The sequence below is a fragment of the Notechis scutatus genome, chromosome 6 (genome assembly GCF_049901735.1).
Source record: "Notechis scutatus isolate UNSWTSFEM ecotype Mainland chromosome 6, rNotScu1.2, whole genome shotgun sequence".
Lineage (NCBI taxonomy): Eukaryota > Metazoa > Chordata > Lepidosauria > Squamata > Elapidae > Notechis > Notechis scutatus.
In genome coordinates, this window is record NC_142014.1 from 81,200,672 (window position 1) to 81,224,898 (window position 24,227).

General features: G+C 45.8%; 1 protein-coding gene across 2 annotated transcripts in view; it reads right to left on the reverse strand.

Annotated features, from left to right (window-relative positions):
* The window catches only part of AHCYL2 (adenosylhomocysteinase like 2), a 100,976-nt gene that overhangs the window by 50,547 nt on the left and 26,202 nt on the right, over positions 1-24,227 (reverse strand). The window contains exon 1 of one of the 2 annotated variants that reach the window (XM_087968953.1): positions 8,820-9,350. The exons of the other annotated variant lie outside the window; for it this stretch is intronic. Coding sequence (XP_087825079.1) covers positions 8,820-8,876 — 57 coding nt within the window. The 5' untranslated portion in view covers positions 8,877-9,350. Of the gene's footprint in view, positions 1-8,819; positions 9,351-24,227 lie in introns of those variants that run through there. 2 annotated transcript variants of the gene reach the window in all.

Genomic DNA, 24,227 nt, shown 5'->3' on the forward strand with positions numbered 1-24,227 from the left:
ATGGTTTCCCTTGCACACCTTTCATGATCCAACTAGGGAACATCAGCAGCTGTAGAAGTCTCCCCCCTTCCTTCCAGCACGGATGATGTTCCCTCGTTGGGTCATGAAACGTCTGCAAGGAAACCACCCAGCTCAGAGAGCTCCAAGGGCCCCATTGATTCCTTCCTATCACAGGCACACCTGGGCAACTGTGTTGCGGACCTGCACACCCTCAGCACTCTCACAATAGGTACCCTACCCCCCCCCCCGCCAAAAAAAAAGGTGGTAAGATTAGTCGGGCAACCCTTTAGTCGGGGACTCCTTTATCTTCGCCTTATCTTTTGTTTTTAATTATTTTCGTGACTTTTCTGAGCGGCTGATAGAATCATTTTTTTTACCCTCCTTTTCTTCCGAAGAGATCTGAAGAAGGACTTCCTTTGTTCTTTCCCTCTGATCCTGACCTCCCGAGCTATACTTTTCATTTTGCCAACAGAAGGGCTGGCCGGCTGTCGCTTTGCTATCTGGAACTGGCGTTCTTGGGTGAACTTACAATTATTTTCATGGGCTTTATCACTGCATTGCCCAAGGGCATCATGAATGATATTCAGATAATAAGCAATCTCAATTTGTCCAGCCACCCATTAATGGGATCGTGCATGAAGGAATTACTCAGGCAAAGGCTGGCACAGAAGTCTCTCTCTCTCTCTCTTCTCTCTCCTCTTTCTCTTTTTCTCTCTCTCTCTCCCCTCTCCCTTCTCTCTCTCTATCCTCTTTCTCTCTCTCCTTTCTCCCCTCTCCCTTCTCTTTTTCTCTCTCCCCTCTCCCTCTATCCTCTTTCTCTTTCTCTCTTTCTCCCCTCTCCCTTCCTTTTCTCTCTCTCTTCTCTCTCTCCCCTCTCCCTTCTCTCTCTCTATCCTCTCTCTTTCTCTCTCTCCTTTCTCCCCTCTCCCTTCTCTATCTTTCTTTCTCTTCTCTTCTTTCTCCTTTCTCTCCCCTCCCCTCTCCTTTTCTCTCTTCTTTCTTCTCTCTTTCTTCTCTTCTCTCCCTTCTCCCTCTTCTCTCTTCTTTCTCCTTCTCTTCTCTCTTTCTCTCATCTCTCCTCTCCCTTCTTTCTCTGCTCTCTTTCTCTTCTCTCCTTCTCTCTCTCTTCTCTCTTTCGTCTCCCTTCTCTCTTTCTTCTGTCTCTCTCTTCTCTCTCTCTCTCTCCACTTTTTAAAAAAAGCAATAAATCCATTTTTCGAATGGATGCCATCCCTTAGCTTTCTAGGATTATAGTCAAAGAGAAAAAAATTATTTTACTGATACTGTCTGGGGTTTTCTCTGAACCTCTTTTCTGATTGCTTAAACCCAGGAGGCTGAAGGACCTATCTGGGCTTAGCAAAGATGTCCTTGCAATCAAAGATGCAACTATTACTTCCAGTTTACTCTTTCAAGGCTTTTAGTTCAGCCCAAAAAGCTCTTACCCCAGGTGTGGAAAACTGTTTTAATTTCCTCCTCCAAATTTTCAAACCTTTATTGTCAAGGCACAACACGTGTACAATGAGATCGGCTGAGCCTCTGGATTTTCTCTGATATTTCTTCAGTGACCTTTCAGCATTCCTCACCCTTATGACCTGTTGCAGTCACGACCACGGCTATGTGGTCAAAATTCAGACACTTGGCAACTGACTCGTACTTATGATGGTTGCAGGGTCCCAGGGTCACGTAATTTCCCCTTTTGCGACCTACGGACGAGCAAAGTCAAGGGGGAAGCCGGATTCGCTTAACGACGGTGTCACTAACTTAACAATTGCAGTGATTCGCATAACAACTGTCGGCGAGAAAAGCCGTATGAAATGGGGCAAAATTCACTTAACCGATGTCTCGCTTAATGACATAGATTTGGGGCTCAATTGTGGTCATAAGTTGAGGACTGCCTGTATAATCCAAGAAACCAATGAGTGTTGTGGCCCGCCAGCAGCCAGTGGAGCTGGCGGCAGATGAGGACAGTGAGGAGAGGTTGGGGAGGAACCTGGGCCAGTCCTGGAGTCTGGGGGAGGCTCTGAGGAGGGCTCTGCGTTGGAGGCAGAGATGGGGCTCCAGCTGTCTGACAGTTATCAGCTGCCTTCGGAGTCGGAGATCAATGGGGAAGAAGAACAGCTGGAGCCTGTTCCCAGTGTGCGCATGCACAGAGCTGTCAGCAGAAGGGAACAATTAAGGAACAAGGGTCGACTCGGGAGTAAAGGCACAGGTGGATGGTGAAAGGCCCCTCCCATAGGGATTAAAAGAGGAGCGAAAGGGGAGTGGGGTTTGCAGGAGACCATTAGTTAGTTTCTGTTAGGGATAACATTGTTTTACCCTAACTGTTTTGGGTAAAGATAATAAAATGATGAATCATGGTTTGTCAGATAAAGTGTATGTGACTTTAAACTAAAGGAATGTAATTAAGGGTGCAGCTGTAAAAGTACTATATAAGCAGCAAGGCACTCTCTGGCTCTTACTGGCTGGCTTATTGAAGACTGCATTCTTGCTGGATCGTGGAGGAGAAGAAGTGTTGGATTATTTTGAAGATATTTCTCAACGGAGAGAAGATAAGTTTTGGACAGATTTATTATATGTGTACTATTCGACACGGACTTTGCAATTAGAGTATCCTCGACAAGACTTGACTGAATTTGGTATTTGACTAATGGACCGTTTATAATGACTATGCTATAATTCTTAAATGGAATAAATTATAATTTTTGATAGCACAAGCGTATCTGTATTTTTACTGCGTGTTAACTAGAAAACTTATCTCACACATTTACCTGTCTTCCTATCTGACTTCGCTGCACGTTCTGTTTAGTTTGTTTTCCTTAACACCCGTTGGGGAATCCAGGCTTAACAGTTTCATTAGTGTGAAGTTCTGTTCCTGACTTCTTGCCAAGTCATTGCTGTTACAGTGTGGCGTTTGGAAGCTATCAGCCTGGCAACTCTCCAAGCCTGACAGGGTCTGTGATTGTATATCACCCATGAAAGACTGTTTGCCAGGACTTGGCTGGATGTAAATTAGCCTAGTAAAAAGGGGTTTTGTCGGGGAGTCTGTTTCACGATTTTGGGAGGCCTGGGTCAGAACGGAGAGGGTCTCTCCTTCTTGCCATGCCCACCTTCCTGCTAAGGGCTCAGCTGCCTTTTATCTGACCGCTGGCAAGGTCACTTCCACACCCAGTGAACGTCGAGAGATGATTATAAGGCGTGACAGATTAGCCATCGACATGTGAATTAAAAAAGCAGATCTAATTGAATGGCTTGTTTTAATAGCAAATTATTCTGCAGATCGCTCCACAAAAACGACTCTATTATTTTTTAATTAACTGGTCTTACGGCAGGTTTAGGCTAGGATTCAAAACAGGTTTTTAAATCACGGCACTTACTTACGAATCTCGAAGAACAATTTTCTAGCCAATGTAGAAATCCTACTGCTCACTCCTAGAACTGAAGGAAAACTTTCTGCAAGCCTCGAATAGTGACCAAACAATTATGGCCATTGATTGAATGCAATAAAAGAGGGGACTACAAAAAAAAAAGCGAGTCCCTTTATTCGACCAAAGTAATCACTTTAAGTAGGTAGGGAGCCGCTAATTTAAAAACGCATTTATTAACAAAAGGGAATTTATTCAGAGAGAGGGAAAGGAAGATCAGAAAAGTAGAACCAAAACAACCTCACACAACCCCTCAAGGGTCACCTTTGTTCATGCCAACAGTGTACAGGTAGTCTTTGACTTATGGCGGTTCACTTAGCGACCGTTCAGAGACAACGGCACTGCGAAAGGCGATCATTTTTCACACTTACAATGGCTGCAGCATCCCAGAAGCCCCATGATCAAAATTCAGATGCTGGGCAAATGACTCATACTCTGTTTCTCCAAAAATAAGACCTAACAGATTGGATTGGCCTGCAAATATCCCAACTAAATACTACCCTGAAAGTAAGTCCTAGCTTGATTTTTTTTACATGTGAACCCAATATAAGCCCTACCCCCAAAATAAGCCCTAATTCAGATCCTGCCCACTTTAGAGTGAACGGGAAAAATTAATCTAGGGTTGGGATGGGGGGTGGTGGAGATGCCCTACGACTTACCTTGGGACAGGTGTAGCCAGGCCTCGCACACCCCAACACCTGCCTCGCCGGCCCATTTCTTCTGCAGCCAGCAAGGCTGGCAAGGCTCTCCTGAAGGCCTCTGGAGCTGAGAACAAAGCTCTGGATCGATCCTGAAGACTGCAGAGGCCTTTAGAAAAGCCTTGCTAGCCACAGAAGAAGAAGTTCCTGAAGGCCTCGGACAGCGAAAAGGAGGCCGGGGGTGACACACACAAGTGAGGTTAGTCAGTGGAGGACATCTCCCCAAAATAAGACCTGGTGCCTTTTTTTGGTGGCAAAAAGAAATATAAAACAGGGTCTTATTTTTCGGGAAAACACGGTATTTATGTCGGTCACACTGTGTCCCACAAGCATGTGATCTTGGTGACTTCCTGACAAGGAAAATCAACAGGGAAGCCAGATTCACTTAACAACCAGGTCACTGACTTAACAACAGCAACAATTCGCTTAACAGTAGCGAGAAAGCTTGCATATCCCATATTTCACTTAGCAACCTGAAGTCGGGGCTCAATTGTGGTCCTAAGTCGAAGGCTACTTTTACGCCGAGAGTTTTTATTCATTTCAGGCAGGGACGATTATGTGAACAATACAAAGGAAACAACAGGTCAGTCAATGGCTCTTAAGATGGGTTGCAATTTTGGAGAAACAAAAATAGACCCTCCAGCCTGAACTATTTCACCGTTGATGCCGAGTTGGTATTTTCTTGGGAGGAATCGGCGCTCTCAAACCTCAGTAATCTCGGATTCCCTTTCCCAATTTTTTTCTTCCCCCGAGGGTGATAATCAAAGGTTTGGGACTTCTAAAAATAAAGGCAGGCAGCGAGGGTTATTTCTGTCGGTTCTGAATAGGCAGGCAAGACGTGGGAAGAAGGCAGCAGTTGGAAACTTTTGGCGCAATCTATACGCCCCGATTCTAATGCAACGGGAGAGTTTAAGTTTCACCTTTATTGTCATTGTACGTCATGTATTACAACGAAATTGGTTTTAGCCTCTCTGGTGCAATCCATAACAGAAAATGCAAGACAACATGAATAGTATAGAGCAGGGGGTCTCCAACTGTGGCAACTTTAAGCCTGGCAGACTTCAACTCCCAGAATTCTGGGAGTTGAAGTCCTTCAGTCTTAAAGTTGCCAAGCTTTGCTGGCTGGGGAATTCTGGGAGTTGAAGTCCTTCAGTCTTAAAGTTGCCACGCTTTGCTGGCTGGGGAATTCTGGGAGCTGAAGTCCGCCAGGCTTAAAGTTGCCAAGCTTTGCTGGCTGGGGAATTCTGGGAGTTGAAGTCCTTCAGTCTTAAAGTTGCCACGCTTTGCTGGCTGGGGAATTCTGGGAGCTGAAGTCCGCCAGGCTTAAAGTTGCCACGCTTTGCTGGCTGGGGAATTCTGGGAGCTGAAGTCCGCCAGGCTTAAAGTTGCCAAGCTTTGCTGGCTGGGGAATTCTGGGAGTTGAAGTCCACCAGGCTTAAAGTTGCCAAGCTTTGCTGTCTGGGGAATTCTGAGAGTTGAAGTCCACCAGGCTTAAAGTTGCCAAGCTTTGCTGTCTGGGGAATTCTGGGAGTTGAAGTCCGCCAGGCTTAAAGTTGCCAAGCTTTGCTGGCTGGGGAATTCTGGGAGTTGAAGTCCACCAGACTTAAAGTTGCCCAAGGTTGGAGACCCCTGGTATAGAGAATAATCCCTATGCAAGTAATTGGGGAGGGGGGAAATTGGTCATACGTTTCCATATATACATGGAGTCATTGTGATTGTATTTGAGAGGGGCATCACTGGAGTGGTGTGTGTGTGTGTGTGTGTGTGTGTGTGTGTGTGTGTGTAATAATGCAGAAGGGGGCCTGGGAATATTCCTGCGAAAGATGTCTGGGACGGAGGGGTTCAAGACTCTGGAAAGGGTGCAGAGAAGAGCAACAAAGATGATTAGGAAACTGGAGGCTAAAACATACGAAGAACGTGTGCAGGAATTGGTGATGTCTCATTTAATGACAAGAAGGACTAGGGGGGACATGATAACAGTCTTCCAGTATTTGAGGGGCTGCCCCAAAAGAAGAGGGAGTCAAGCTATTCTCCAAAACACCAAAAGGCAGGACAAGAAGCAACGGGTGGAAACTCATCAAGGAGAGAAGCAACTTAGAACTAAGGAGGAATTTCCTGACAGGGAGAACAATTAACCAGTGGAACTGCTTGCCACCAGAAGTTGTGAATGCTCCCACACTGGAGGTTTTCAAGAAGAGATTGGACAGCCATTTGTCTGAAATGGTATAGGGTCTCCTGCTTGAGCAGAGGGCTGGACTAGAAGTCCTCCAAGGTCCCTTTCAGCCCTATGATTGATAGTACGATTCTATTCCTGACAGTGAAAACAATTAATCAGTACAACTGGCTCGCTTTTAAAAGTTGTGAGTGCTCCAACACTGGAGGTATTTCAGAAGAGATTAGACACCCATTTGTTTGAAAGGGTCAGTCCTGCTTGAGCAGTGGGTTGGACTAGAAGAACTCCCAGGTTCCTTCCAGCTGTGTTATTCTGTAAAAGAATGGCAAAAGGCTTAAAAAGGGAGCCCTGTTTATCCTTCGTATTTGCCTTAAGGTCATTTAGAAGCAAAGAAGTATTAGGAGAGAGAGAAAGAGAGAAAGGGAGAGAGAAAGGGAGAGAGAAAGAGAGAGAGAGAGAGAGGGGAGAGGCAGAGAGAAACAGAGGGAGAGGGAGGGGGAGAGGGAGGGAGGGAGGGAAGGGAGGAGAAAGAGAGGGAGGGAAAGAAAGAGAGAGAGAGAGAGGCAGAGAGAAACAGAGGGAGAGGGAGGGGGAGAGGGAGGGAGGAAGGGAGGGAGGGAGAAAGGAGGGAGAAGAAAGAGAGAGAGAGGAGCAGAGAGAAACAGAGGGAGAGGGAGGGGGAGAGGGAGGGAGGAAGGGAGGGAGGAGAGAGAGAGAGAGAGAGAGAGAGAGAGAGAGAGAGAAAGAAAGAAAGAAAGAAAGAAAGAAAGAAAGAAAGAAAGAAAGAAAGAAAGAAAGAAAGAAAGAAAGAAAGAAAGAAAGAAAAAGCCAATTGCAACGAATAGTTTAAATTTAAAGTAAAGGAATTTCTATAGGACAAAAAAAAAAAAGGATCTGTTTTGATCACCCCAGCAGAGGATGGTCCCGATTAGATGTGAGAATGGATTTCCACAAAAAAAGGGGGAGGGAATCCAGGAAATTCACCATTTGCCCACCAGGAAAAGCGCCTATCCTATTAATCAAGAACCAACGATTTGGGCCACCGTCTGTCCTCGTGAAGATCGAGCGGCCACAAGGTAAACTGGTCAACAGATATGCCAAGATCCGAGCAAGGGAAATCTTGATGCCACCTCTGGTCTGCCAACGAGGAACGCCAAAGGGCAGCTCTGTGTAGCTTGGATTCTCCGGTTCTCAACACTGTCTGTCTGTCTGTCTGTCTGTCTGTCTGTCTGTCTGTCTCTCTCTCTCTCTCTCTCTCACACACACACACACGCCGATTTTGATACAGAGCGGGCCAGCCTCACCATGCCAAGGGGAGCAAGCCAGGGGGCTCATGCTGCTCCGCTGGCAATTCGAGGGGAAGCCAAATCCCCTGGGAAGTAGGGCGTTTTGAGGCGCATCCATTTGCAAAAACAGTTTTGTCTCCTTGGGCGAGGTCAGGGCGAGGACATGCACCCAGCTCTCAACAGCAGCCTTCAAACTCTCCTTGTGCAACTCTTCTTGGGCGCACAAGCTGACGACGGCGAGCTTTGCACGAAGTGTGCCCTTGTGCTCACTGAAAATAAGTCTCTCTCTCTCTCTCTCTCTCTCTCTCTCTCTCTCCATCCATCCATCCTATCTACCCGTCTTCTATATCTATCCATTTTCTATCTATCTATCTATCTATCTATCTATCTATCTATCTATCTATCTATCTATCTATCTATCTATCTATCTATCTATCTATCTATCTATCTATCTATCTATCTATCTATCTATCTATCTATCTAATCTACCAACCTACCTATCTGTCTTCTATATCTATCCATCTTTTTTCTTTTTTTCTTTCTTTTTTTCTTTCTTTTTTTCTTTCTTTCTTTCTTTCTTTCTTTCTTTCTTTCTTTCCTTTCTTTCTCTTTCTTTCTATCTCTATCATTTATCTATCTATCCATCTTCTATATCTATCTATCCATCATCTATCTACCTATCTACCTATCTACCTACGTATCTACCTACCTACCTACCTACCTACCTACCTATCTACCTACGTATCTACCTACCTACCTACCTACCTACCTACCTACGTATCTACCTACCTACCTACCACATCACTTTTATTATTTTTACAAATATTCTCGAGGTAGCGAACAAACCCAACACCCCTTCATCCTCCTGTTTTCCCCACAACCACCACCCTGTGAGCTGTGTTGGGCTGAGAGAGAGAGAAGGCCTGGCCCAAAAATCACCCAGGCCAATTTTTCATGCCTAAAGCAAGAACTAGAACTCTCCGTCTCCTGGTGTTTGGCTCAAAGTCACCCAGCTCCCTTTCGTGCCTAAGTCAGGACTAGAACTCCCTGCCTCCTGGGGAATTCACCCAGCTCTCTTTCAGGGCTAAGGTTCCGTCTTGAAGTCTAAGTCTTTCGAGCTAGCTAAGGCTTACCTTAATCCTGAAAAGAGAATAAAACCAAGCTAAAACACGTCGCACAACGGAAGCCCAACATTTCCCCCCCTTTCTTATTAACGGAAGCTAAACGGAGTTGAACTCACCATCCAGTCTGGCAAGTGGAAAGCAGAGGTCCCTTCGGTGTTCTCCCACTTCTCCATCCCAGTGACTTGAGAAACGGTGGGATAGTTCTAAGGAGGCTTTGGTTTGGCTCTCCCAAACTTGGTCAAGGGGGGGCAACAGGACCCCCAACTCGCTCCTCTCTTCTCAAGGAACCAACAGAAGAGTTGGTGGTTCTCATCAAAACCAGGTCTTGTCTACGGCACAAGTCCTCGGTCTGACTAAGGCTTCGGAGTCCAGAACCCAAGCCGATACTTCCCAGAATTTCCCCCTCTTCCCAGATACTTCCCCCTCTGCTCCAGTTCTCAGGACCCAGAAATGAACTACAGACTGATCTGTTTCTTAACTCCACGGAGCAGGTACTCCCAAGTCTTTGTAGAACCAACAAATTACATCACCCCAAAGTCCTGATATCAGAGCTCAATCAGCCCCAAAGTCAAGGAGGTGTTCCTGCCAGAGAGAGGTCTCCTCGTGTGTACTTTTGGTGTTGTATAGCATCACAAGTTTGCGTAGCTAAAGGGGGGAAAAAAGCCTGACAGGACTGCTAGCTGCCAAGCAAGGATGCCTGGCCCAGAGCCAGCCTGAAAGTATTTCAAAATTGACTTTTGAGAGACGTGACACTTGTGAGTTTTGGGTCTGAGATATTTTCTTTCGCTTGTCTGCAGCACCCTCTGTTGGGTTGTGCACAAAAAAGCAGTGTTCCCATTATCTAAGGGGCTGCCCCAAAGAAGGGGGGGGGGTCAGCCTATTCTGCAAAGCACCCGAAGGCAGGACGGGAAGGGATGGATGGAAACTCCTCAAGGAGAAAAGCAACCTAGAACCAAGGAGAAATTTCTGGACGCAGAGAACAACGAAGCAGTGGGAATGTTTTAAGAAGAGATTGGAAGTTGTTGCGTACTCCCAACACGAGAGATTTTAAAGAAGAGATTGGACAGCCATGTGTCCAGAATGCTTCAGCAGGAGGTTGGACTAGAAGACCTCCAAGGTCCCCCAAACTCGGTGATTCCGTTCATCGCCACACACTGAGAGATCAGAAATGGCAGGATTCAAAGGAGGCCCATAGTTGGTTTAGTCTAAAGGAAATATTTGTAGCTCAGAGTTCAACTGTGGGCTCCTTGCCGCTCTCTGAGCTTGGCGGTTTTCTGGCAGACGTTTCATGACCCAAACTAGGTAACATTGCTAGCAGTGAGGACGTTACCGAGTTGGGTCATGAAACGTCTGCGAGAAAACCACCAAGCTCAGAGAGCGGCAAGGAGCCCATAGTCTTCCTCCTTGTCCTCCTCTTCCTCTCGGCAACTCCCCCTCCCTTCTAACACTGATGACATTACTTAGTTGGGTCATGAAACGTCTACGAGAAAACCACCAAGCTCAGAGAGCACCAAGGAGTCCACAGTCATTGCTCCCTCCCTCCCTCCCCCTCCTCCCTCCTCTTCCTCCTCCTCCTTGCAAATCCCACTCCCTTCTAGCACTGATGATGTTCCTAGTTGGGTTGTGAAACGTCTACAAGGAAACCACCAAGCTCAGAGAGCACCAAGGACCCCACAGTTCTTCCTTCCCTTCCTTCCTTCCTTCCTTCCTTCCTTCCTTCCTTCCTTCCTTCCTTCCTTCCTTCCTCCTCCACCTCCTCCTCCTCTCCAGAAACCTTCCTCCCTTCTAGCACTGATGATGTTCCCTAGTTGGGTTGTGAAACGTCTACAAGGAAACCACCAAGCTCAGAGAGCAACAAGGACCCCACAGTCCTCCTCCTCTTCCTCCTCTCCACAATCCCCACTCCCCTCTAGCACTGATGATGTTCCCTAGTTGGGTCATGAAACACTTGCAAGAGAGCAACCAAGCTCAGAGAGCACCAAAGACACCATCTTCATCTCCTCCTCCTCTTTCTCCTTCTTCTCCTCTTTGTTCCTCCTCCTCCTCTCCCCACAAACCCCACTCCCTTCTAGCACTGATGGCGTTCCCTAGTTGAGTCATGAAACATGTGCAAGGAAACCACCAAGCCGAGAAAGCACCTGGGACCCCACCATCCTCCTCCTCCTCCTCCCCCTCCCAACACCCCCCTCTTCCAGCACTGATGGTGTTACCTACTTTGGCTAATGACAAGTCGGCAAGAATACCACCACCAGGTGGACACTAGAGGGAGCTGGAAGCTCACACAAATCCATCCAACCGCTGGGAGGAAGGGAGTAAAAGCAAAGAAAATTCATTTTGAAGAGATTTTTGGAGAGAAAAAGAAGAAGGACAAAGCGGAAAAAGGCCAGGCACCATATTATAAGATATATTTGGCAGCAACTGAGCTGAAGAGGCTGATGGGCCTCCAACTGGAAAGTGGATTTTAAATTCAGCAATTTGTGAAAGAGCCTCCGGAACAAGTCTGGGCACCATTTTAAATTCCAATAGGATTGAAATCATCATTAACACGGGACAGGGTGATATGTTATGCCATGAAATATATGATATATATGATATACAGTGTATATGTATGTATGTATGTATGTATGTATGTATGTATGTATATATATGATATGCCATGCAAGCAATCCTCGGCTTACAACCAAAAAAGGAGCCCAACACTTCTGCTGCTAAGCGAGACAGTCGCTAAGAGGAGTTTGGCCCCGTTTTAGGACCATTCTCGCCACCGTTGTTGAGTGGATCACTGCGGTGGTTCCATGAGTCACACGGTTGTTAAGTGAAAACCAAGCTTCCCAGTTGACTTTGCTGGTCCGAAGGCCGCAAAAGGGGGGAAATCATGTCATCCGGGGGCACAACAACCGTCGTAAGGATGAGTCAGTTGCCAAGGATCCGGATTTGGATTCACGTGACCATGGGGATGGTGCAATGGTCGTTCAGTGTGAAAAACGGTCGTCGGGCACCTTTTTTTCGGTGTGCCGTTGTAACTTCGGTCACTAAATGAACTGTTGGTTAAGTCGAGGACTGCCTGGTAGGAAGGTTGCATTGCGGTCATTAAGTGGAGGGTTGGCTCTCCTTTTTGCTCACGGGATAAGTCACAAGTCACCAAAGGCCAACTCAAATTTTGATAGTGGACCTTTAGCTCCTGGTACAAAATAAACGTGACAAGAAGACAGCCACTTACTCTGCCAAGCACAGCAACATGGCGCTAACCACTGAGCTGCCGTGCTGGCTTCAAAGCTTAGTTTAGTTTCCTTTATTGTCATTGCCCCTCATACAACGAAATCAAACACCATCTTCAGTGCACATCATGACCATGAAAATAAACACAAACACACCTCCTTCACACGCCACACATTGAACCCCGAAAACCTGCAACACTGCACCAACACTGCACTAAACAGGAGGACTCAACGGAGCTACTTGCCCAGGGATAAAAGCTGTTCTTCAGCCTCTTTGTCCTTGTTTTTATTTTATTTTAGTTTACTTTGTTGTCATTGTACCTCATACCATGAAATTAAATACCATCTTCAGCGTACAATCAATTTATGGCTATGAAAATAAACACAAACACGCATCCTTCACATTCTATACATCGAATTGAAAACTCCTGATATTGCATTAATATTGCACCATACAGGAGAATTCAACAGAGCTCCTGCCCTGGGATAGAAAAGTTGTTTTTCAGCCTATTTGTCCTTATTTTTATTATTGTCCTGTACCGTCTACCAGATGGTCATAGTTAAAATAAAAAAAAGGGGTTCCCAGGATGAGATGGATCTTTGAGGATGTTTTGAACTTCCTTAAGGTAGCAGGAGCTCTAAAGCTCTTCCAAAGAGGGGAGAGGGAACCCAGGATCCTCTGGGCAATGATGTTCACCCTCTGGAGCGCTGTCCTGTCACGGTGCAACTGTACAAAGCCCGCTGGAAGAGGACATGAGTTAGAGGGGTCAAGTTTCCTCCATCCAGGACTCACTCAAACTCCTCTGGAGGTCCCAGTCTTGACCTTCCCCACGGCAGACATTTGATCTTTGCTGGCAACCACTGGATATTTCTAGACTTCCTTGCAACAGGATGACCAGCCCCTCATCTGAACCACTGGCCAGGAGCTCAGCCACAACTCGGGTCGTGAGTACCGATAGAGCAGCGTATTTGTAGCTCAGGGTTGAAAGGAGGGGATCCTTGGTGTTCCCCGGGCTTGGCTGTTTTCTTGCGGAGCCAACTAGGAAACATTGTCAGCGCTAGACAGGAGTGGGGTTTGGAGAGTGGAGGAGGAGGAGGAGGACTGTGGGGTCCTTCATGCTGTCCGAGCTTGGTGGTTTTTGTTAGGAATATAAGTCACTTAACAGGTATTTGGGCTAGAAATATATAAACCAGGATAAACATTTTAGTACTATATCTTTAAGGGAATGCAAGAGCATGACATTGGGTGTGGTTTCTCAAACGGCCATAAGATGGAGCCAGAAACCTGCGTTGTTTTAGTCTGAGTCTCAGAAGAGAGTGTGACTCTATCACTGTTTCCTTCTGTTGGAAAATATTGTCGTTGCTCCATTTCTTCTAATTGACTGATATTACTGGATTTAATGTAAGTCTGTTACTGAACAATTTTTGAAACTGGACTTTGATATTTGGATTATCCCTGGATGAAAACTGACTGATTTTACCTGTGAATGACTTTGGACTGCCTATTTTGGACTTTGCTTAAACCTTTCTGGAAGTAAAAACCTACATTTACTGTACAGTGTATCTGTGTACTGTGTGTGTATTATTCCAACACTACTCTCTATACGTCTCCCTGTATGCGCTCATTCTCCTAACGGGGAATTACCTCAACAGTTTTCTTGCAGACATCTCATGACCCAACTAGGGAACATCATCAGTGCTACAGGGGAGTGGGATTTGCAAAGAGGAGGAGGAGGAGGAAAAACAGGAGGAGGAAGAAGAGCAGGAGGATTGTGGGGTCCTTAGTGCTCTCTGACCTTAATGGTTTTTGTGCAGACATCTCATGACCCAACTAAGTAGCATCATCAGTGCTATACAAGAGTGGGTTTGTGGAGTGAAACAGCAGGAGGAGGGGGACAACTGTGGGGTCCTTTGTGCTCTCTGAGCTTGGTGGTTTTCTTGCAGACATCTCATGACCCAACTAGGGAACATCATCAGTGCTAGAGGGGAGTGGGATTTGCAAGGAAGAGGAGGACGACTGTAGGGTCCTTTGTGCTCTCTGATATTGATGGTTTTTTTTTGCAGACATCTCATGACCGAACAAGATAGCATCATCAGTGCTAGACAAGAGTGGGTTTGTGGAGTGAAAGAAGAGGAGGAAGAGGAGGAGGAGGAGGAGGAGGAGGAGGAGGAGGAGGAGGAGGAGAACTAGTTAACCTCCACAGTCAGGGAAGGCCCTTGGAGAAATACATTCAACAGACTCTGCATAATCTGTGCCACTATGAAGCAACAGCTGAATGGGGCAAGCCAAAAGCGGGAAAGAACATTTATTTGCATAGATTGGCTCTGGATAGCGAGGTGCCCTGTGTGCCAGTCTGCCAGGTGCAGGGAAACGGGGAGCTGGCATGCCAGTTACGCACGTGACTGGGCTTGGCAATGCCAGAAAAGGGAGATTTGATAATGCCAGTGTGCATTTCCCCCAAAAAAAAAACCCATGACAAGCATCTGGATATGTTTAAACAAGCGCTGACTTTCCACAGACAAAAGGAAGTTACTCATTCCTCCTTTGGGCCAGGACGAGACGTTGCATTTTACAACGTATTTTATTTTATTTTTACATTTCTGCATCCATCCTCAGGAACCCTGCTGGCTCAGGATGTCCGGGTGAGGAATGGAGACTCCGAAAAAAATAAATAAATGGAGAGATCACATCACGGCCACGAACGAAGGACCTGCAAGAACAAGCAGTCCTCCACTAACAGCCATAAGGGCGCCCAAAATGTTGCTAAGTGAAACAGTTAAAAAAGTTCATTTTGCCCCAATTTGTGGCTTTTCTTGACACGGTTCTTAAGTGAATCACTGCAGTTGCTAAGTGAGTCATAAGGTTGTTAAGTGAACCTGGCTTTCCCCATTTGACTTGGAGGTCGCAAAAGGGGCATCACCGCGTGACCCTTAACAGTTAACAGATAATCAGAGTTGGAAGGGACCTTGTGGGTCATCTAGTCCAACCTCCTGGGACGCTGTGACCGTCGTAAATGACAGTCAGTTGCCAAGTCTCCCAAATTTTGATCAGGTATCCATGGGGATGCTTGCCAATGGTCTTCAGGGTGGAAAAAGGGGCAAATGTCCTTTTTTTCCAATATAACAACTCGCTTTCTACAGCGAAAGACTCAGAAAACAGGGTTGAAAGGGACCCTGCTCATTTCAAACAAATGGCTGTCCAATCTCTTCTTAAAAGCCTCCGGTGATGGAGCAACCAGAACTTCTGGTGGCCAGCAGTTCCACTGGTTCATTGTCCTCCCTGTTAGGAGGTTTCTCCTTAATTCCAGGTTGCTTCTCTCCTTGGTTAGTTTCCCTCCTTCGCTTCTTCTTTGGGGCAGCCCCTCAAATATTGGAACGCTGTGAGCACCCCGAGTCCTTCTTTTCATTAAACTGGACCTACCCAATTCCAGCAACCGTTCTTGATATGCTTTTAGCCCAGGGGTCGCCAACCTTTTGGACCTCGGGGACCACCAAACTCATCATTTTAAATCCCGCGGACCAGAGACCCTGGGAATATCTCCCCAAAAAGTCTGCAGGAAAATCCCCCACCCCGTTTTCCTACCAATCGATTGTTCTTTATTTGGGATGGCAGGATACCGTCTCCAGCTCCGTTCTCAGGGGGAGAGAGAGAGAGAGAGAGAGAGACTTTGGGCTTCATGCAAGGAAAGCAGCAGAAGCCGCAGAAGTCTTTCTTTCTCTCCCCCCAAACTCCGCCAGAAATGAGTCTTTTCAGCCTCTTGGAGCAGGAGGCCTTGCAGGGTCCCAAAGACTCATTTCTGGCGGAGTTTGGGGGAGAGAAAGAAAAACTTTGGCTGCTTTCCTTGCATGCAGCCAAAAGCAGAAGAGAGAAGCGGAAAGAAGCAGCCCGGTGGCCAGGCCAGGCACGTGGGGCGAGTGGGGCAAGTTCCTCCCCTCTGCCCTTTCCCCCCCTCCCCTCACTCCGTGTTGTTCACAATGCAAGCGACGCAAGCTTTGTGTTCCCATGGGCCCTGTGGGCGGCGAAGCCTTGTGTTCCCGCACAGCCTGGATTACTTGCTTTGGGGGGGACATTTCTCTGCAGCCCACCAAAATTTTCTCACGGACCACCAGTGGTCCCCCAGCCCAGTAGTTGCCAACCACTGCTTTAGCCTCCAGCCCCCCCAATCATCTTTGTGGCTCTTCTCTGCACTCTTTCTAGAATCTCAACATCTTGTTTACATCGTGGTAACCAAAACTGGATGCAGGATTCCAAGTGTGGCCGTAACAATTTATATTCAATTAAATTATATTATTATTAAATTATAATTTATGTAATTTACATACATTATACAATGAATAATATGGAATTAACCCTTCAGGCACTTGCTCCCGGGGAGGAAAGCTATGGCAAAGCTAGACAGCATACTAAAAAAAGCAAAGACATCCCCTGGCCAACACAAGTGCATCTTGTCAAGGCTGTGGTTTCCCCAGTTGCAACGTATGGCTGTGAAAGTTGGACCATAAGGAAGGCTGAGCGCCAAAGAATGGAGGTTCTTTGGACTCTGGTGCTGGAGGAGGAGATTCCTGCGAGTCCCTTGGCCTGCAAGTCGATCCAAGCGGTCAGTCCTAGAGGAGATTCACCCTGACTGCTCTTTAGGAGGCCAGATCCTGAAGATGGCCACCTCATGAGAAGGAAGGAGGACTCACTGGAAAGGACTGCAGAAAAAACCATGGCTACCAATAACATTGTTTACCCTAACTGGTTTGGGTAAAAATAATAAATAAGGTATCATGGTTTGTTAGTTAAAGTGTGTGTAACTTTAACTGCAAGAATGTAATTAAGGGTGTGGTTGTAAAGCACTATATAAGAAGCGAGGCAATTGCAGCTCGCTCTCTCTGGCTTGAAGATCCCTAATTACTGGATGGATTGATGACTGCGTTCTTGCTGGATGGATTGATGACTGCGTTCTTGCTGGAACGGGAGAGAAAAAGGAGTGTTGATTTTTATCAACGGAGAGAAGATAAAGATTGGACTGATTTATTGTAAGTGTACTGACATTGGCTATTCAACACGGACTTTGCAAATAGAGTATCCCCGACAAGACTTGACTGAAATTGATATATGACTAATGGACCGTTTAATTTGACTATGCTATAATTCTTAAATGGAATAAACTATATTTTTGATAGCACAAGCGTATCTGTATTTTTACTGCGTGTTAACTAGAAAACTTATCTCACACATTTACCTGTCTTCCTATCTGAATTCACTGCACGTTCTGTTTAGTTTGTTTTCCTTAACACCCGTTGGGGAATCCAGGCTTAACAGAGGACCTGTAACCTGCACGAGTCCAAAAGAGGGCTGTGAAAATATCTAGACCCCTCACATCCTGGACATAAACTGTTTCAACTCCTTCCCTCAAAACGACGCTATAGAGCACCACACACCAGAACTAGACACAAGGGGAGTTTTTCCCCAACGCCTTCCCTCTGCTAAACAAGTAATTCCCTCCACACTGTCCACCTATTTACAAAGTCTGCACTACTATAGCTATTCATCTTCTCATCCCTCCTTATCACTCATCCCCTCCCACTTGTGACTGTATGGCTATAGCTTTGTCAGTTGCATCCTCACGATTTATATGGACTGTTTCTTAGCATGATTTGATTGCTTATTTGTACCTATGACTATCATTAAATGTTGTACCTGATGATTCTTGACTCTTGACGAATGTATCTTTTCTTTTATGTGCACTGAGAGCATTTGCACCAAAGACAAATTCCTTGTGTGTCCAATCACACTTGGCCAATCAATAATTCTATTCTATTCTAATTCTATTCTATTCTATATTCGTTCTATTCTATTCTATTCTATTCTCTATTCTATTCTGCATTCTATTTTATTCTATTTTCTATTCTATTCTAATTAGGGTAACTGCTGGAATCCTGACACCTAGTATGATTTGATTGCTTATTGTATCCTATGACTGCTTTATTATTAAGTGTCGTATCTTATGATTCTTGATTCTTGACGAATGTATCCTTTCGTTTATGTCCACTGAGAGCATTTGCACCAAGACAAATTCCTTGTGCGTCCAATCACACTTGGCCAATAAAAGAATTCTATTCTATTCTATATTCTATTCTATTCTAAAGACGTCTGCTCAACAGACAAGGATGTTGGCTGGAAACACACACACAGACACAAACACATGAGCAAGGAAGGCCAAAAGAAAAACTGTTGAGTGTATCACAGTCTTGTGGTTTTGAGTTCACCGGATCTGGGCATGTGACTTCAGCCCACGAGTAACTCATGGGGCGGGAATCAGAATTCAAGGCCACCCTGGAGAGGAAGACAGCGCAATGCCTTGTAAGGGCCGTCCACGTTCCCTAGCTGGGTCATGAAACGTCTGCAAGAAAAGGACCAGGGACCCCCACAGTCCCGCTCCTCTTCCTCCTCTCCATAAACCCCACTCCCTCCTAGCCCTGAAGATGTTACCTATTTGGGTAATGTCTGCAAGAGAACAACCAAGTTCAGAGAGCATCAAGGGCCCCACAGTCCTCCTCCTCCTCCCTTCTAGCACTGAAGATGTTACCTAGTTGGGTCACGAAACGTCTGCGAGAAAACCACCAAGCTCAGAGAGCACCAGGGACCCCCACAGTCCTCTCTTGCTCCTCCCAAACCCTTCTTGCACTGATGATGTTCCCTAGCTGGGTCATGAAACGTCTGCAAGAAAACCACCAAGCTCAGAAAGGACCAAGGGCCCCACAGTCCTCCTCCCTCTCCCTTTTAGCCCTGATCACATTACCTAGTTGGGTCATGAGATGTCTGCAAGAAAACCACCAAGCTCAGAGAGCACCAAGGACCCCACAGTCCTCCTCCTGATCCCCCAGCTGCAAGAAACCCTCCAAGCTCAGAAGTTACCATCAATGGTAATTCTGTAAGACTTGTTAGCAACATACCGTAGGTTTCCACCGTGCATCAAAATAACACAGATCCTCCTGCCCGAATGTACGTCTTGTGCAAACACGTAGCTCATGCATTTTATATCCCGAGGCAGGCTAATACTTCATTTCTACTCAATCTTCAGGACACAGACAAGTTCCCTGCCTGAACCAATCAATCTACATTCCTAAAATCCACATTATAATGTGGCAAGGGCTTCCCCTAATCCTAACCCTCAGACCCAAAGCTGGATTCTCACGGCCACCTGTTTCATTTGAGAGTCACCCAGGTAGCTGAACCCCTCAAGGGGGCCTCAAGATGTTAACCGAATAACAGAGTTGGAAGGGACCTTGGAGGTCATCTTGTCCAACCCCTGGCCACCCAAGCAGGAGACCCTACACCATTTCTGACAGATGGCAGTCCAGTCTCTTAATAACAGATTAACAGAGTTGGAAGGGACCTTGTAGGTCATCTTGTCCAACCCCTGGCCACCCAAGCAGGAGACCCTACACCATTTCTGACAGATGGCAGTCCAGTCTCTTCTTGAAAGCTTCCAGGGATGAAGCTCCCACACAACTTCTGAATAATGGAATAACAACAGAGTTGGAAGGGACCTTGGAGATCATCTAGTCCAACCCCTGGCCACCCAAGCAGGAGACCCTACCCCATTTCTGACAGAGGGCAGTCCAGTCTCTTCTTGAAAGCTTCCAGGAATGAAGCTCCCACACAACTTCTGAATAATAGAATAATAACAGAGTTGGAAGGGACCTTGGAGATCATCTAGTCCAACCCCTGGCCACCCAAGCAGGAGACCCTACACCATTTCGGACAGACGGCAGTCCAGTCTCTTCTTGAAAGCCTCCAGGGGTGAAGCTCCCACCATTTCTGGGGAAGGCAAGCTGTGAAGCAATGCAAGGCAGAGACGAGCCGTGGTTTAGCATTGAACGCTCAGTCTTCGATCCAGCTTAGCAAGGATTGGTAGGCAAAGGATCTGGACCCCTCCCCGAAGACCCCTCCCCACTTTGTCCAACCTCACGCTGGGAAGGAGGCTTTGGTTGACGCCTGCCTGCCGTGACTCAGAAAACCTCCCCACGTGCAAATCCACCTGTGTTAAGCCCTTCTCCTGTGTTCTCATGTGTGGATGTCAAACCCACCTGTGTTAAGCCCTGTTCCAGATGGGGCTAGGGAAGGGAAGGCGAGTTAGGGCAGGGCCTTGCAGGCACACCCTGGTACTTAGGTTTAGCTCTTCACCCCCCCACCCACCCCCACCCTCGCTCCCTCCCCCTGGGAGCAAGCTGTGGCCTGCCCAGTATCTGCAAAACCCAAAGGTCCAGGGAGAGATGAAGCAGGAAAGGCAGCAAAATTGGAGCAACAAAATTGGAGCAACGGTTTAAAAAGAAAAAAACAACGTTGCCCCAGGATGACAGGAGCTGTCAACTCTGTAGGAAAGGATGACGGTGACCTTGGCAAGCAGGGTCATCCCTGACATCCCCAAGACACGCAGAGGGAAGATGAGACTTCAAGACTTCCTTCCTTCCTCGTCAAGTCCTTCCTTCCTTCAAGTTTCTCCTTCCCTCCTTTCATCAAGTTCTTCTTCTTTCCTTTTCCTCCCTTCTTTCCTGTCTCCCTCCCTCATAAAAATCTTTCTTCGTTCCTCATCAAGTCCTTCCTTTCTTCAAGTTCCTCCTTCCTTCCTCATCAAGTTTTTCCTTCATTTTCCTTCCTTTCTTCCTTCTTTCCTCCCTCCCTCCCTCATAAATCTTCCTTCCTTCCTTCAAGTTCTACCTTCCTTCCTTCCTTACCAAGTTCTTCCTTCAGTTTCCTTCCTTTCTTCCTTCTTTCCTCCCTCATAAATCTTCCTTCCTTCCTTTAAGTTCTTCCTTCCTTCCTCCCTCATCAAATTCTTCCTTCATTTTCCTTCCTTTCTTCCTTCTTTCCTCCCTCCCTCCCTCATAAATCTTCCTTCCTTCAAGTTCTTCCTTCCTTCCTTCCTTATCAAATTCTTCCTTCATTTTCCTTCCTTTCTTCCTTTCCTCCCTCCCTCCCTCATAAATCTTCCTTCCTTCAAGTTCTTCCTTCCTTCCTTCCTTATCAAGTTCTTCCTTCATTTTCCTTCCTTTCTTCCTTCTTTCCTCCCTCCCTCCCTCATAAATCTTCCTTCCTTCAAGTTCTTCCTTCCTTATCAAGTTCTTCCTTCATTTTCCTTCCTTTCTTCCTTCTTTCCTCCCTCCCCATCCCTCCCTCATAAATCTTCCTTCCTTCAAGTTCTTCCTTCCTTCCTTCCTTTCTCATCAAGTTCTTCCTTCCTTTTCCTTCCTTTCTTCCTTCTTTCCTCCCTTCCTCCCTCATAAATCTTCCTTCCTTCAAGTTCTTCCTTCAGTTTCCTTCCTTTCTTCCTTCTTTCCTCCCTCCCTCATAAAAACTTCCTTCCTTCCTTCCTTTAAGTTCTTCCTTCCTTCCTCCCTCATCAAGTTCTTCCTTCATTTTCCTTCCTTTCTTCCTTCTTTCCTCCCTTCCTCCTCATAAATCTTCCTTCCTTCAAGTTCTTCCTTCCTTCCTTATCAAGTTCTTCCTTCATTTTCCTTCCTTTCTTCCTTCTTTCCTCCCTCCCTCCCTCATAAATCTTCCTTCCTTCAAGTTCTTCCTTCCTTATCAAGTTCTTCCTTCATTTTCCTTCCTTTCTTCCTTCTTTCCTCCCTCCCTCCATCCCTCCCTCATAAATCTTCCTTCCTTCAAGTTCTTCCTTCCTTCCTTCCTTTCTCATCAAGTTCTTCCTTCCTTTTCCTTCCTTTCTTCCTTCTTTCCTCCCTTCCTCCCTCATAAATCTTCCTTCCTTCAAGTTCTTCCTTCAGTTTCCTTCCTTTCTTCCTTCTTTCCTCCCTCCCTCATAAAAAACTTCCTTCCTTCCTTCCTTTAAGTTCTTCCTTCCTTCCTCCCTCATCAAGTTCTTCCTTCATTTTCCTTCCTTTCTTCCTTCTTTCCTCCCTTCCTCCCTCATAAATCTTCCTTCCTTCAAGTTCTTCCTTCCTTCCTTATCAAGTTCTTCCTTCATTTTCCTTCCTTTCTTCCTTCTTTCCTCCCTCCCTCCCTCATAAATCTTCCTTCCTTCAAGTTCTTCCTTCCTCCCTCATCAAGTTCTTCCTTCCTTTTCCTTCCTTTCTTCCTTCTTTCATCTCTCCCTCATAGAAATCTTCCTTCCTTCCTTTCCTTCCTCCTCAACAAAGGACAGAGATAGACATAGACATTGCTAGACCAAAAGGAAGACCGAAAGAGTGAAAAGAAATAGACGTAGATATAAATGATATAGATTAGATAGATGATAGATACGATAAATGATAGATAACTGTAGATTGATAAGACAGATGATCTCGATGATTGATTGATATACAGACAGACATTAGAGAGAAAGATGATGGATAGATGTAGACAGAGAGACAGAGAGAAACAGAAATAGGGGGAATAGACAGGATGGATGGATGGATGGGGGACAGATAGATTGATAGAAAAGAGATAAAAAGAACAGTGTCCAGCCAAACGGGTGGGCAAGGGAGGGCAAGGGAGATCCCTGTAACCCAAGGACATCCCTGGCTGGGGTCTGCATTGCTGAGAACCTCCTCCTCACCCCACGGGCCGCGTGAGAACGGCATACCATGTCCAAGCCCAGAATCCAGCGCAGCTCTCCTTCCCACCCCAGCCGAGGGACGGAGGGGAAAAAATGAAGTTCGTGAGGGAGGAAGTAACTAATGTGAGCCTTCATCCAGCCGGAAAATTGGCCTTTTAGGGGGGTCATTAGAGCCTTGAGTGGCCTTCTCTCTCTCTCTCTCTCTCTCTCTCTCTCTCCCCCCGGCCATCCCAGTTTCCCATGGGAATCCAGCCGAAGTCACGGCATGCGTCGGCATGCCAGAGAGAGCTGGCCATGGGAAGGTGAAGGGTTGCTCAGTCAATCTGTTCTACGGCCAGTCCTCGGTTTACGACCACAACAGTGCCCCAAAGTTCCAGGTCATTCTGAGTTAAGTTTTTTTGGGGGTAGTGTTCCGACCTTGGGATCCCCAACAGCACGAAGCCATCGTGCTCTGTACGTTCAAAGCAGGAAGGAAAACAAAATTCCTGCAACTTGCGAGGTATAAAAGGGGGGAAAAAAAACACCGAATGATTATCCAAGCCTGGGTTAAAAGATATTAATACTGACTCAAAACTCGCTAAATCTACTAAGCACCAAACATATGGGGGGGATTGGAAAGAAGACAAAATGAATGTGCCTTAAAGTGAGAAAACGGAAAACTCCCAATACTTTTGCTCTTAGCAAATGAGAACATTTTGACAGCAGAAAAGAATTAAAATATATATATATGTAGAGTTGTTGAATAGTTACTCCCACACTGGAGTAACAGAGTTGATGGGTACAGTATGCTGCACACAAACCTAGATTGATAAAAGCTTCTCCAACTTTGGCGATGAAGTGGAAATGACCCAGGTTGGCTTAATCTCGGTTATTCAATGCCCATTTTTTCTTTGGATAATCCCAGAACTTGCAAAACAAAAAGAAAAACCAAAAAGAGAGTTATCCAAATACCAATTTTGCTGCTTTTAGGCCCTGATGGTGTGATGTGACTTGCCGAAAAATTTATTTTAGGAAACCACAATTGGCAAAGAAATTAAACCTGTTCCAGAATACATGCAAGTCCTTTGCATTTAAAAAGGGACTCTACAAAACAGGGGGGGTTGGACTAGAAGACCTCCAAGGTCCCTTCCAACTCTGCTATTCTGTTAAAACATCTGTGTTAAGATAAAGAGTTTAGAGTTTTGATTTCTGCTTCAATGGAGGGATTTTAATTAGTTGGATGGTTTTAATTAGTTGGATGGTTTTATGCGCGTTTTTATGTTATGCCCCCAAATCTACAAGTTGAAAGCTTTAATTCTTGCATTATTAGTAATGCATGGGGGTTTACTAAAACAGAACACTTACCTCACCCAAAACAATTTAATAATTTGCTGTAGAGAATGGTAGATTAAATATGACTGAGTGGTTCTGCTTAGGGTTTCATCGCTTCTCTAATCTTATAGAATTATACAATCGCTTGTTTTGTGACATGGGTGGCTAGAGAGATTAGACAGATAAATCGTAAATATTAGGTGAACAAACAGCAGGTCAATACAACCACGAGGAAAACTTTCCACCATGGGGAAAACTGCCAGTTAAGTTTGAATAGATATTTATATTTATAACTTTAATAAATATAAATATCAAGTACTACAGATGTGAATATTTTTCTCCCGCTTCTGTTCTTTATAAATCTTCTCAAATGCCAAAGTTTGTCAGTCTGCTACTGTATAGCTTTAATAACGATAAATATCATAAATAGAACACAATAAATTGAATA